Source organism: Sus scrofa, chromosome 7 (genome assembly GCF_000003025.6).
Source record: "Sus scrofa isolate TJ Tabasco breed Duroc chromosome 7, Sscrofa11.1, whole genome shotgun sequence".
NCBI lineage: Eukaryota > Metazoa > Chordata > Mammalia > Artiodactyla > Suidae > Sus > Sus scrofa.
In genome coordinates, this window is record NC_010449.5 from 68,426,754 (window position 1) to 68,441,832 (window position 15,079).

Genomic DNA, 15,079 nt, shown 5'->3' on the forward strand with positions numbered 1-15,079 from the left:
CTACTGAATGCTCATTATGTTCTAGGCATTGTGTTGAGTGTTGTACCTATATTACTTCAGGCTTGTCTACAACTTTGTGATGTTTGCGTATGTGGCTAGTAACTGCCAGAGCTGGAATTTAAACCTAAAGTTTGGGCTTAACTGCTCTGCTACTTCCAGACTTCTCAGGAGAGGCCTGAGGCTGCTGAATATAATCTTTCCCTCTGCCCTCAAACCTCCATCCCAAAATAAATGCCTTTATAACATTGCATCTTGAGCATCCTCTATGTCAGACAGGCTGAAGAAAAAAATAGCCATGAGAATAAATGAAGAATGCTGACTCAATTCCCAAGGAGATATAAAATTCTGAATTTTAAGAGTACCTCTTAAAAGTGGAGAGTTCTAAAAATACTCATTTGAGAATTATAGAGCCACTTTAGCTTTCTGATGTTCTTTATGGAGCCACAGCAACGCGGGATTCGAGCTGCGTCTGCATCCTACACCACGGCTCATGGCAATGCCGGATCATTAACCCGCTGAGCAAGGCCAGGGACCGAACCTGCAACCTCATGGTTCCTAGTCGGATTCGTTAACCACTGCGCCACAAAGGGAACTCCTAAACTTTTTTTTTTAAAAAATTACACCTGGATGTCCTACTGCTCTTAGAATATGAATGGGTCTTTAAGAAACATCTACTTAAGGAATTCCCGTTGTGGCTCAGTGGTTAATGAATCCAACTAGGAACCATGAGGTTGCAGGTTTGATCCCTGGCCTTGCTCAGTGGGTTAAGGATCCGGCGTTGCTGTGAGCTGCGGTGTAGGTCACAGACTCGGCTCGGATCTGGTGTTGCTATGTCTCTGGCATAGGCCGGCAGCTATAGCTCCAATTGGACCCCTAGCCTGGGAACCGCCATATGCCGTGGGAGCGGCCCTAGAAAAGGCAAAAAGACAAAAAAAAAGAAAAATCTACTTAAAAAACAACACTCTTTTTCATTGACCTAATAACAAAAGGCCACACTAGGCTTAAAAGTGAGCCAAAGACTGTTACAAGGAGAGCATATCCAGGACTATGCAGAATCTTCACAATGAGAATTTTCTAGACACTAATATTTGTGGGTAATGTGAACACATTGGCCCTTTGCAACTTAGCTAATTCTATGGGAAATTGAATTAAGGTATTAAAAAAAGAGAGCAAGTTTTTCCCCCCATCCTAAAGAACTTTGCTTAGCTAGGATCTTAAGAAAAAGAAAAGAAAGAAAAAAAATCAAATAAGACAAGGGGTCTGAGACCAAAATCTAGAATTAGAAATTTTTGTTTCTAGGCTGGACTCTGCACTGAAATTGCTTTTGAGATCCCTTTTGAATCAATGTTACTCAGTTTTCTCTCATTAAAAGAGAACTATACCACCACAGTGGTGTTAAAATACCGTGTTGAAAAAGTTTTATAATCCAAAGATCAAAATTCCAATTTATGTACTGGAAACATTTTAATCACTTTAATTAAAAAGTTGATTTCAAGTGGCACTAATATTACTGGGGCCCTTAGATATTCAACTCCAGTCCACATTACATAGAAATTCAGAAAGTCTCTTGGGTTTCAGGGTTGGGAGAAAGTGGGGCTTTATGAATCTGCTCTTTGAGAGGCTGTTTCTAGTTCATATCAGCTCCAACTTTAGGGTGCCCATGAGAGGAAACAAGATGCCTGAAGGATCTTTAAGTCAGTTGAAATCAGTATAACCTGAAGGTTTGGACCCTCTTAAAACAGTCATTCTCAGCTCATCACATTAATAGACCTGTGCACATTAATAAGCCTGTGCCTTTCTTGCTTCCTCCTATTCCATATGTCAGGGTTAATGTGTGTTTGCCTTTCTTTTTTTTTTTTTTGTCTTTTGTCTTTTTGTTGTTTGCCTTTCTTTATTGCCACAGCACTTGGCATATACGTTATTTTTTGGTCCCTGCTCACCTGGCTTATAGCCCAAATACTGTTACTCTTGGCTTTGCCAGTGTACACAAGTTGCTCATAAACCAAATTAAGATGTGAACAACAGCAGGATTCTTACTTTAAAGGAGTCACATGATTCTAAGGGAAAATCAGCTTTCAGGCTTTGCCTCATGTTGGATTTGGTCTGTGGTTTCCCTATATAGTGCCAGAAAGTTGCATGATTATTGGGGGTTCGAGCCAGATACTCAGACAGGTAGTCACATGCCCACAGTACAGAATGACTTCACCGAGCAACTCATGTTTCCAGGATGTTGGGAAATTCAGACTTACTGAAGGACCTTGTCCTTGCAATGTGAGGATGTCAGTGGTTGATATGATTCAGCAGTAAATTCTAATCTGAATTTCAAAACATTCCCCTGGTTGTTCAAGGGGACATAAATGTGAATTGCTGATCCTCCTCCTGCCACAGATGGAGTAGTCCTCGGAGTAGCCTGATCCCTGAACCAATTCAAATAGATAAATTTAAATTTCCTTCTGTCTCAAAGAAAATCACCCTTGATTAGTTGACACTTTAAAAGTCACTAAGCTTTTATTGTCCTTAGTGAATATATAGGGGGATTCTACAGGGCATTTTTCATGCAGCCACCTGTACTTCCCAGCTCTGCTTTTCTTTATCCCTGGCTGTCATTCCTACCTTGCTTGGTTTCCAAGTTCTGGCTTCTGGGTCTGGTGAACAAGATTGAGTCAAGGGCCTAATATTCCAGTCCCAAATTGGCCATGGACAAAGCAATCATCTAACTGGAAGACATTATTAATAGGTATATCAGAGTAAAGCTTTTTTTTTTCTGGGTCACTTAAGGACAGTTCCCATGGGCTCCTGAAAAACAGTTTATTCTGCTAGTGGACTACTTGCACAGAGCTTAATGAGGTATTAACACAGAACCTAATAGAAACTTAGAAGTCATTCATAGGGTTGTCTCATTCTCTATAGATGTACTTCACTAAACAAATGCAACAGACCTGAACATCTAGAATTATTGGGGGAAAAAATCAGGTGTTAACTCATTTAAAAAAGATTCACAAATTATGAATTCCTCTAGTGCATTTAATTACTCACTTGCTGAATGAAGTCTGTCTATTTCAAACAATCGGTCAGCTATTTGTTGTTGTTTTTAGTAGACTAGGATCATGCTCATTAGAAATGGAAACTTAAAGACAGTAAAGCGTCGAATTTAGACATGTTCAACCATTGTCACCCTCTCATCCCAATTCCTTTTCCTTTCACAAAAGTTAGGTCTTCAGGAGTTCCCGTCGTGGCGCAGTGGTTAATGAATCCGACTAGGAACCATGAGGTTGCAGGTTTGATCCCTGGCCTTGCTCAGTGGGTTAAGGATCCGGCGTTGCTGTGAGCTGTGGTGTAGGTCACAGATGCGGCTCAGATCTGGTGTTGCTGTGGCTCTGGTGTAGGCCAGTGGCTACAGCTCCAATTTGACCCCTAGCCTGGGAACCTCCATATGCCGCAGAAGTGGCCCTAGAAAAGGCAAAAAAAAAGAAAGTTAGGTCTTCAAATGAAGGGGCTCCTGGGGAGTAATCTGGTTCTAATTATCTAGACATTGGAGTCTAAGAGTATTTTCTTCAGAAATATGAAAGCCTGCACTAAGGTCAATGCACCTGTCATTTCTCTCTTTTTTTTTTTTTCCCCAAACTCTCTGTTGCTTCTCCTAACTTGCTGCCACAATTCCTAAGTACAACAGAACCCAGAAGCATGGAACAAAAGGAGAGGGATACAGCAGAGGGACCTGCAGGGGAGGGATAGGAGGAAGAGTAGGGGATTAATATGACACCTAAAGGACTCAGAAACACACTTAAAGGAAACAGAGATATAGCTAAGTCTAGGGAGAGCCAAAGCAGCATGGAAGCAGCCAGAACTGTTTAATCTGGAACTTTCACCTCCCTTTCCCAGGTGAATGGCTAACTCCCTTGGGGACAGTTCATAATTCTGAGACTTGCCACATTCATGATGGCCTGACAAGAATGCTCATCATGGAGAGGGCCCTACTCCCTCCATGCCTGCCCTTCCCAAAGACTGGACTAGCTGCACACATTCCCTCGGGCCCACAGGCCAGCTCTTTTCTCCTGCAGACCTGTTTTCAATGGACATATTTTCAAAAGAAAAAAAGATGTTTAGAGATCTCTGAATGTGAACTTCACTGTTGGAGAGCATGCTCTTATCAAGACAATCAGATACCCTCTTCAGAATTTTTCATCATGTCTGACTTCTCCAACCAAAGGCCAGTGTTTCTCTAAAATTTCCCTAATTCAGGAAATACTGAGACAGCATGGTGACAGACAATTTACAAATATTTTCTTGGAAATTAAATTGCTATAGTATACTCCAGATGATTATAAATTTTCTAGAAAATATATCAAATTTAATCTCATATCAAGTTTATAGCTCTAGAATCAAAGGCCCTGGAAACCCAGAGACTGGTACCAGCTCTGTCTCCCAGTAGCTCTATGAATTGGGACACAGAACCTCTCTGGGCCTCAGCCTCTTCATCTAAAAAGTAAGGTTTTAACCTGGTGATTATGTAGTTTTCCCCCAGCTCCAAAGCAGTCAAATTCTATGGCTCTAAAAGTAACCTTCAGGGAGAGGAAAGCTCGTTTACTCTTTCCTGATTTTATCAAGCCATTCTTGATGTAGTCACATGCTACACCACACCACAAAAGAAATCCTTCTGTGGAGTTCCCCTTGTGGCTCAGTGTAAACGAATCTGACCAGTATCCATGAGGACCTGGTTTCGATCCTCACTCAGTGGGTTCCAACTCACTCAGTGGGTTAAGGATCTGGCATTGCCATGAGCTGTGGTATGGGTCACAGATGCGGCTCAGATCCTGCGTTTCTCTAATTCAACCCCTAGCCTAGGAACTTCCATATGCTGCAGGTATGGCCCTAAAAAGAAAAAGAAAGAATGAAATCCTTTTGTAATAACAAGTAATGATTGTAACTCTCTCAGAGAACATGGAGAAGATTTCAGTTCCTCTAGAAGCCACCCTTTCAGTGTTGGATGGCTTTCCCGAAGAATGTCTTTGTTCTTGCCCATATTCCCCTAGTTGAACAGGTACATTTGTGATTTCTCATTAAATCAGGCTGAAATTATCTCCTACTTGGAGAAGTCCTGTTCTGGTTTCTGGACCTCTAAAGGTGTTTGGATTTTAGGAAAGTAGTGAAGGCGTGCATGACACCACTCCTGACTGCAAACCTTGGGGTGCTGCTTACTTTTGCCTGGGTTCCTCCATTCCTCCAGAGTACGTGGTAGATAACTAGCTGCATCACAGAGAGTGCAGGCAGGAAGGGGGCCCTTCCTCAGTGGCAGGAAAGAGAGCATGTTTCATATCACCCATGTGGGCCTTCACAGCGCTGTTCACTGGTGTCATCCCTTGACTGTTTAGCAGAAGCATTCTATTCTATTCATACGAATTGTCTGGGGATTTCAGCAAATCTGGGGCTCTGAAGCCAAGCACTTTTTGAGAAGTGCATCACCTAGTTCCTAAAAGCTATCTTAATTCATGGAATTTGAAGTCTTTAATAAGTCTACCAAAGTATGTGGAGGGGCAAACTTTCCCGATAGAAGTCCTCAGGCAACATTTCAGCCCCGTGGGTGCAGCGGGACATGACTAGAGTAGGGGAAGGGTAGGAGAGCTACTTCAGGGCACGTGAATGATTGAGGTCACTGATGTGCTTGGTCCCCAGGGTGCAGGCTGCCCCACCCAATACTACTCTGCAACAGAGTTTCCACTCAGTTGAAGGATTTTCAACAAGTCAGAATTTCTGTCCTGCTTTCTTGAGCTTAGATTGTTTCTTTTTAATATCCCATCTGTCTTGCTCTGTGACATTAATCTTACTAGAACTAGAACAAGCCTGCACTAGGGAGAAAGGTAAATAGTGCATTTTACTGCCCAGTGGTAACCCTGCAGGCTCTGGAAGACTGCCCCATTCTTAGAAGACTTCAGGGTGGTAAAGCCTCTGGATAAAAAGACTACAAATAAAGCACTTCTTGGGAATTCCATAAGATTTTGACTCCCATCTTCCTGTTGCTACAACAAAACTGAGCCTTAAGTCGTATCTGTTTTGTGTGGACTGACATGGAAGGCTTACTTTTTTTTTTTAACTTAATTTTTTAAAAATCATAGTTGATTTACAGTGTTAATTCCTACTGTACGGCATAGTGACCAGTCATACATATATGTACATTCTTTTTCTCATACTATCTTCCATCATGTTCTGTCCCAAGAAAGTGGATATAGTTCCCTGTGCTGTACAGTAGGACCTCATTGCTTATCCATTCTCACTGTAATAGTTTGAATCTACCAACCCCAAAATCCTTATCACTTGTATGTGAAACCTAAAATATGGCACAAATGAACCTATCCACAAAACAGAAACAGACTCACAGAGAACAGACTTTTGGTTGCCAAGGGGGAGGGAGAAGGGAGTGGGATGAGTGGGATGGCTTTCTTAACCTGAGCAAATACAAAGGCTCTGAGTGTTGGGAGAACTGACTCCAGGTTGCTGTTAAGTCAGCTGCTGATTTTCAATCTTTCAGGGCCTAAGGGAGCTTTCCCGGCACAGTGTCAGCAGCTCCAGCAGGTTCCTGGTTACATGCTACCAGAGTGATGATGCAGGATGCCTGGGGCCTTACACAGAGGGACCAGGAAACTGAGGCTGTACCTCTAAAAGGCTCCCTTGTTTTACTATTAAAAAAACTGGTGTGTAGGAGTTCTCCTGTGGTGCAGTAGGTTAAGGATCCAGCATTGTCACTGTAGTGACTCAAGTCACTGCCTGGGTGTGGGTTCAGTCCCTGGCCAGGGAACTTCCAAATGCTACAGGCACAGCCCCCTGCCCCTCAAAAAAAAAGAAAAAGAAATTAGTGTGTAGGACTCTTCCTTGGACTTCATCGTGACAGTTAAACAGAAAAATGTATGAGGCAGAATAGAGTCATGGGCTTGTAATTTGGCTTTTTCCAGATGCTAAGTGTAGAAACCCTTTCAGAATCTCAATAGAAGAGAGGTGCCACCCATGCTGCACTTTTAGAGTCTGGGAGGGCCATGTGAACTTCCACTTCCAGGTCTGGAAAGATTTAGTTCCCTTCTCTAAGTGATGCAAAATTCCCAATCTGTCAGGTGGATGTGCCTAAACAATTCCTAAGGACAGTAAATATTTAAGTCAGAGAGGAAGGGAGGGCAAAAATTATACTAAATAAAATGAGGGGGAAAGATAGAAATTGTGAGCTTTGGTATGAAAATAAAATTCAAACAAGAATGCTGGAACTCACTACATGGACCTACACTATACACTTGAGGGATACAAAGACAAACTCATTTCTACTTCTAATAAACACCTGGTCAATATATGATACAACACAATGAGTCCAACTAAAGTACACATCCTATTACATCTGATTGACTTTAAATCTCTGAATATCTAGACATGTAAGACTCTCTCATACTCTTCTAGGTCTAAGATTATCTCAGCTTGGTTACCTAGAGTCATGGCAACATCAAATATTAAGGCTGTTAGGATGCTAAAGCTCTTCTAGTTTAATTCTATCATTTTTGAGATGGCTTGTCCGATATACACAACTAGCTAGTTGGCAGCAGGACTGAAAGTAGAACTTGGATGTCTACATTCCTAATGAAGTGTCTATTAGCTTTTGTTATCTTCCTGATGACTTCTCTCTCTCTCTCTTTTTTTTTTTTTTTTTTTATTTGTCTTTTTAGGGCTGCACCCTTGGCATACGAAGGTTCCCAGGGTAGGGGTCAAATTGGAGTTGTAACTGCCAGCCTACACCACAGCCACAGCAATGGGGGATCTGAGACATGTCTGCGACCTACACTACAGCTCATGGTAACACTGGATCTTTAACCCACTGAGTGAGGCCAAGGATCGAACCCACATCCTCATGGGCACTAGTCAGGTTCGTTAACCACTGAGCCTTGACGGGAACTCCCCTATGACTTCTTAAAAGGCATTTTTCTTATCCCCCATACAAGGAGGAAGGGATTTATTTTGTTCCCTTTTGTTGGCCATACTGCAGCATGGAGAAGGTCCTAGGCCAGGAATTAAACCTGCAGAGTCACCTGGGAATTCTGGAGAAGATTTATTTTGAATCAATTAAAAGCCCTTAGTTAAAATGGAATGTTAGTTGCTGAATGAAAATATTCCCTAATATACAACCTGGTCTTGGGCCTCCTGGGTCAAAAGGACCACAGATTTAGGTCATTCACCACTAGAGGGCACTCAGATTTCCTGAGTTAATTTAAAGAGGCTTCCAAGTACTGCCCGCAAATGAAATTTATCAACTGACATTTTCTTTCAGTAGTAAAAGATATAACACTGAAAATCAACTATACTCCAATATAAAATAAAAATTAAATTTAAAAAACAGTAAAAGTTTGGAGTTCCCAATGTGGCACAGTGGGATCAAGAGTGTCATGGGAGCACTGGGACACAGGTTCGATCCCTGGCCCTGCACAGTAGGTTAAGGATCCAGCATTTCTGCAGCTGCAGCTTAGGTCACAATTGTGGCTCAGATCTAATACCCTGGCCCAGGAACTCCATATGCCATGGGGTAGCCAGAAAAAAAAAAAAAAGGTAAATGGCCTGGCCATTTCCCCAGAATATACTGGCATAGTGGTTCTAGGCTTAGGTATCGTGTGTGTGTGTGTGTGTGTGTGTGTGTGTGTGTGTGTGTGTGCGCGCGCGCGTGTGTGCGCGTGTACATGTACACAAATGTATGTATATATATATACACATATAAACATGTTATAATTAATGTATATTTTGTTAAAATTAATGTTACTATTTTAGATTCAAGCCTGGTGTTTTCTCAAAGGACTATTCTATTTATTGCTTTCAAGTGGTAAGCAGATTTCTGCAGTAAAAATAAAAGACAACTTGCCTGCAGAGCACTCATACAAGCTCAGTGGGCTCCTGCCAAAACCCACAGGCCTGCAGTATTCTAAGCAAATCATGCTTGTTCTTGGGGCCCTTGGATACTTTGATTTAAAAGGGAGAAAAGAAGAAAAGGAGAGTTTCTTTTGCTATAAAAAGAAATGAATACAAGCCAGGTAATTTCTCTAACTCTCCAGTTTAACATCCTTGAAGACCTTCTTCTGATCATGTGGAGAATTTATGGAAATCTATACCTGAAGCCATGAAAATCCATTCTCTCTAGGAGGACCAAGCACTTTCAGGCTGTGTATTTAAGTTCTGAAAAAGCCTATCCCATATGCATAAGTTAAATTACTATAGAAGAGTGATTATTAACTACAATAGCATTGCCCTATCTGAAAAATAAAAGAATTGTCTTTGTGGAAAAGGATAGAGGGTTTCTGCAAAGCACCTGTACCTCTAGCTGTCTTGTCAGAGCCGGTGACAATGAGACTTCCAGATTCTGGATTCCACTGAATTGTTTTTCTGCCCCATGGCATTTACCTGATCAGGACTAGCCTGTCCTTTGCCAAGTACTGCGGAAAACCTGGCTCACAGCACTGAAAAAGGATACATCTAATTCACTCTGGAAAAGAGAAAAGAGCCCAATATTATTTACAGTAGCAAATTATTGAAAACAAGCTAAATGTCTACCAAGGGGGAACTAGTAATAAATTATAGCAAATCCACAAACGATGACATAGATACATAAGTACTGACATACTATTAAATAAAACAGCAAGTTATAAAATGGTATATATAGCATTATCCCCTGTATACATGTATTTAGAGAGATATAGTTAGCTATAGACAAATACATAAAACCTAGAAGAAAATGTACCTAATAGAACGTATCAATAAGTGGCACACTCACTGATGATCTGCCATTTCTATTTATTTATTTATTTATTTATTTATTTATTTAATTTTTGTCTTTTTCTAGGGCCACACCAGTGGCGTATGGAAGTTCCCAGGCTAGGGGTCTAATTGGAGCTGTAGCCACCGGCCTACGCCAGAGCCACAGCAATGTGGGATCCAAGCCACGTCTGTGACCTACACCACAGCTCACGGCAACGCCGGATCCTTAACCCACTGCGCAAGGCCAGGGATCGAGCCTGCAACCTCATGGTTCCTAGTCAGATTTGTTAACCACTGAGCCATGACAGGAACTCCTGCCCTTTCTTTTTAAATTTTTTTCAGTGAACATATTTATGTCATGAAAAAGATGAAACACTTAATATTTGACAGGACTTAGGGTCTGTCAAGTGCAGCACTGACAACCCTGATCCCATGTCCTCAACAGCAACAATCCTCATCTCTTGCAAAACTGCCTCTTTTGAAGCTAACTGGGCTTTTTTTTTTTTTTTTTTTTTTTTTTTGGTGTTTTTAGGGCTGACCCCACAGCATATAGAAATTCTCAGGCTAGGGGTTGAATCAGCTGCAGGCCTATACCACAGCCACAGCAACTTGGGATCTAAGCCACATCTGAGACCTACACCACAGGCTCATGGCAACGCTGGATTCTTTATCCCACTCAGTGAGGCCAGGGATGGAACCTGTGTCCTCATGGTTACTAGTTGGGTTCTTTACCGCTGAGCCACAATGGGAAGCCCCGGCTTTTTGTTTTGAAATGTGATGCTAAGATGCTTCTTTCAGTTCAGACAGCATGAGACTGACCTCCAAATTTAAGATTTGGAAACTCTTAAGATTAAAAATAGCCCAAGAAAGAATGTTTAAAACTCACGAACCTAAAAATAAATCTTTGATGACAAGGCATGCTCCATGAGTGGGACAGATTCTATTTTCTTTCCCATGATAATCTTCTCCCTCCTCTTTCTCTTCTTTTTGCTATTGTCATCCTAAACTGGATCATCCCTTAGTACTGTCCAAGTCCTATATAATCACCTGGCTTAAAATAAATTCTAATCTTTACTTCTGTGGTTTATGTGGTCACCACCTCTCTCCCTAGAATAACAGCTAGAATTTAGCAACCTGCTATTTATCCTCAGTTACCAAATATGATAATTTTTAAAACCTTAGCAATGATTTTGCTCCTACCCACTCTTTATGCTCCCAGGTTTAAAACACTGCTATTTTGAGGAATTATATTCTTGATAGATGCTCCCTTAAAGTGATGAACCATGGCCAGTTCTGAATCACGGAACCTGACTTGCAAATGGTCTTTCTTAAGAGAGTGGACATCAGGAGCTAAGCCTCAAGTAGAGCTATGCCATCCATTATGGTAACCACCAGCTTCATGTGGCAATTTAAATTAATTAACATTAAATGTCCAATTCTCCATTTACACTAATCACATTTCAAGTATTCAAGAGCCACATGTGGCTAGCACCCATTACACTGGATGACACAGGTAAAATATTTCAGTCACCGCAGAAAGTTCTGTTGGACAGTGCTGATCTATGGTGCTCTCTCTGAGCAATCAATACAAAGATACATTTTAAAGCCAGCCTCAATGCCCCCTGTCCCCGCAAGGCCAGTCTCTGGAATGGCCCAATCTCTTGCTGTCCTTCAGCTTTGGAGGGCAACAGTCCCTTCCTGGCTAGATGCACTGTCATGTTGCAGGCATTGGGCAGCTTCCCAGCTCCAACTGCTGAATCAGGAAATGCTGACAGCAAGCCTCATGTATTAAGGCATGAGGCAAACATTATATTATTATTATGCAAACTTAGGCATGCATCAGAATGACTTGAACGGCTTGTTAAAACAGAGATTGCCATGCCTCAACCCAGAATTCAGTAGTCTAGGATAAGCCAAGAAGTTATATTACCAACAAGTTCCCTGAACCAGGAACCACACTTTAACAACTGCACTAAGACGATGAAAACAGGCTAACTGATTGTCCCACAAAGAAGGAATTTGCCAAAGTTTACTTCCAACACTAGGAGTTAGGCTGAAGATATAACTTTTAACATGAACTTTGCCCTTACCAGGCTTTAGAGCACTCAGTATTGCTCATTATGGAGCAGATTCTACTCTGCTCAGGAGGAAGCAGCTTAGAAACAGTTCCTTCCTAATCCTTTTATTTAAAAGCAAAATCAAATAAACAAGAGAATTTTGAAAAACCAGCTTGTACCACCACTACTTCCTTTTTTTTTTTTTTTTTTTGGACTGTGCCCATGGCATACAGAAGTTCCAGGGCCAGGGATCTAACCCACGCCACAGCAGTTACAACACCAGATCCTTAACCTGCTGAGCCACTAGGGAACTCCTGCCACTACTACTTCTCAGGAATGTCTAACCAAGTCTCAGAAAAGCATATAGTGGTAAAGTAAAACATCTTCACTGATTTTTTTTTTTTTTCAAAAAGACTATTGAATTTCAAACTAACTGCAAAGCTAATAAATTGATCAAGACAGTGTGGTACTGGTAGAAAAATAAACATATAGATCATTAAAACAGAACTGAAAGTCCAGAGAGAAAGCGTTACATTTTTGGTCAACTATTTTTGACAAAGGTACCAAGACAATTCAATTGGAGGTAAGAATAGTCTTTTCAACATATTCCCATGCGAAAGAATGAAGTTAGACCTCGACTTCACACATTACATAAAAATTACTCAAAATGGACCAAAAACCTAAATGTAGGAGCTAAGTTTATTTTTACACACACACACACACACAAAACAAATACAACATTGAAATAGATAAAGTCTGATTTGGGACCAAAAGAAAGAACACAAGAGTAAATAAATCTTCATGACCTTGCCTTTTTAGACATGACACCAAAAACATTTGCATTAATAAAAATAATCTAACTTTGCCAACATTAAAAATTATTATGGGAGTTCCTGTTGTGGCTCAGCTGGTTAAGAACCCAACTAGTATTCACGAGGATGCAGGTTCAATCCCTGGCCCTGTTCGGTGGGTTATGGATCCGGTGTTGCCACAACCTGTGGTGTAGGTCAAAGGTGCAGCTCGGATCTGGTGTGGCTGTGGCTGTGGCATAGGCTGGTAGCTGTAGCTCCAATTTGACCCTTAGCCGCAGAACTTCTACATGCTGCAGGTGCAGCCCTAGAGAGAAAAAAGAAAAAAAAACTATTGTGTTTACAGTTCCCTTGTGGCACAGAGCATTAAGGATCTGGTGCTGTCACTGCAGCAACTTGGATTGATAGGTTCGATTCCTGGCCTGGGAGCTTCCACATGCCATGAGTGTGGCCAAAGCAAAACAAAACATAAAAACAAACAAACAAAAAACTATTGTATTTAAATGTCACCATCAAGAAAATGAAAATAAAGCCACTGAATAGAGAAAATATTTTCAAGTCATATCAGACAAGAGATGTGTACTCAGAATATGTCAAGGACTTTTACAACTCAACAATAAAAAGACAAATAATGAAGTTGAAAAATGGTCAAAGGGAGTTCCCGTCGTGGCTCAGTGGTTAACGAATCCAACTAGGAACCATGAGGTTGTGGGTTCGATCCCTGGCCTTGATCAGTGGGATTAAGGAGGATGTGGTGTTGCTGTGAGCTGTGGTGTAGGTCACAGACGTGGCCTGGATCCCATGTTGCTGTGGCTGTGGTGTAGGCCGGAGGCTACAGCTCCAATTAGACCCCTAGCCGGGGAACCTCCACATGCCAAGGGAAAAGACAAAAAAAAAAAAAAAGGCAAAGAATTTGAACAGATATTTCTCCAAAGAAGATATATAAATGGGCAATAAACACATGAAAAAAATGCTCAACATTGTTATCCATTAGGGAAAAGCAAATAAATCAAAATCATACTTTATTGGCCTCTATAGCATTTCACAGCCACCGGAAAAAGACAGATAATAACAAGGTTTGGTGAGGATCTGGAGAATTAGAACCCTCATACTCGGCTGGTGGGAATTTAAATCATGCAGCCAGTTTGGAAAACAGTTTGGCAGTTCATCAAAATGATAAACATGGAGTTACCACATCACCCAGAAGTTCTACTCCTAGGTATATATACCCAAGAGAACTGAAAATATGATTCCACACAAAATGTGAACCCAAATGCTCATAGTGGTATTATTCATAACAGCCAAAACTATAAATAACCCAAATGTCCATCAACTAAAGAATGGATTAACAGGGAGTTCCTTTGGTGGCTCAGTGGTTATCAAACCCGACAAGCATCCATGAGGACACGGTTTCAACCCCTGGCCTCGATCAGTGGGTTAAAAATCTGGTGTTGCCATGAGCTGGGTGTAGGTTGCAGATGACACTCAGATCCCATGTCCTTGTGGCTCTGGTGTAGGCCAGTGGCCATAGCTCTGACTGGACCTCTAGCCTGGGAACCTCCATATGCCGTAAGTGTGGCCCTAGAAAGACTAAAAGACAAAAAAAAAAAAAGACAAAAGAAAAAAAAGAAAAAGAATGGATTAACAAAAAGTAATATGTCCACAGAGTGGAATATTACCCAGCAATAAAAAGAAAAGAAGTATGATACATGTTATGACATGATCAGTATAATCTTGAAAACATTGAGCTAAGTAAAAAAAAGCCAGCCACCAAAGACCACATATTATACTTTATATAATTATATTTATACAAATGTCTAGAACAGGCAAAGTTATAATAGAAACAGAAAATAGATTAGTGATCACTTAGGGCCTGGAGCTGGTGGAGGGGATAATTGAGAGAGAAATGCTAATGGGTATGGTATTTCTGTTTGGGGTGATGTAATATTTTAAACTTGATTGTGGTAATGGTTACACAACTCTAGGTAAATACTAAACACTCTACACTTTAAATGAGTGAATTCCATGTTATTAAGTTTCAAAAAAGCTGTTCAAATAAAGGACTTTTGGAAAAAAACTCATGAATTCCTTAAGAGGAGTTGGTTTTGATCCATGAAGCCAAGATTTATATGGAAATGATTCTTAAACTAAAAAGGGTCCTAGTGTCTTGGGAGGGGAAACAGAAGAGACAAGAAAAGAGAAATCAAGTTAGAGAGCAAAACATTTTAATTGAGAGAAAGATACGGAGTTCCCGTCGTGGCGCAGTGGTTAACGAATCCGACTAGGAACCATGAGGTTGCGGGTTCGGTTCCTGCCCTTGCTCAGTGGGTTAACGATCTGGCGTTGCCGTGAGCTGTGGTGTAGGTTGCAGACGCGGCTTGGATCCCGCGTTGCTGTGGCCCTGGCGTAGGCCGGTGGCTACAGCTCCGATTCAACCCCTAG

The 15,079-nt window shown here is 41.2% G+C and overlaps 1 protein-coding gene across 5 annotated transcripts in view; it reads right to left on the minus strand.

The window, feature by feature from the left end:
• Nucleotides 1-15,079, minus strand: part of AP4S1 (adaptor related protein complex 4 sigma 1 subunit) — a 55,358-nt gene that overhangs the window by 6,468 nt on the left and 33,811 nt on the right. For 2 of the 5 annotated variants that reach the window (XM_021098033.1, NM_001243497.1), the window contains one exon: nt 9,488-9,499. In XM_021098033.1, the coding sequence (XP_020953692.1) occupies nt 9,488-9,499 (12 nt within the window). Of the gene's footprint in view, nt 1-4,775; nt 6,706-7,858; nt 8,450-9,417; nt 9,500-15,079 lie in introns of those variants that run through there. The other 3 variants (XM_021098036.1, XM_021098034.1, XM_021098037.1) reach the window with 3 other exon arrangements.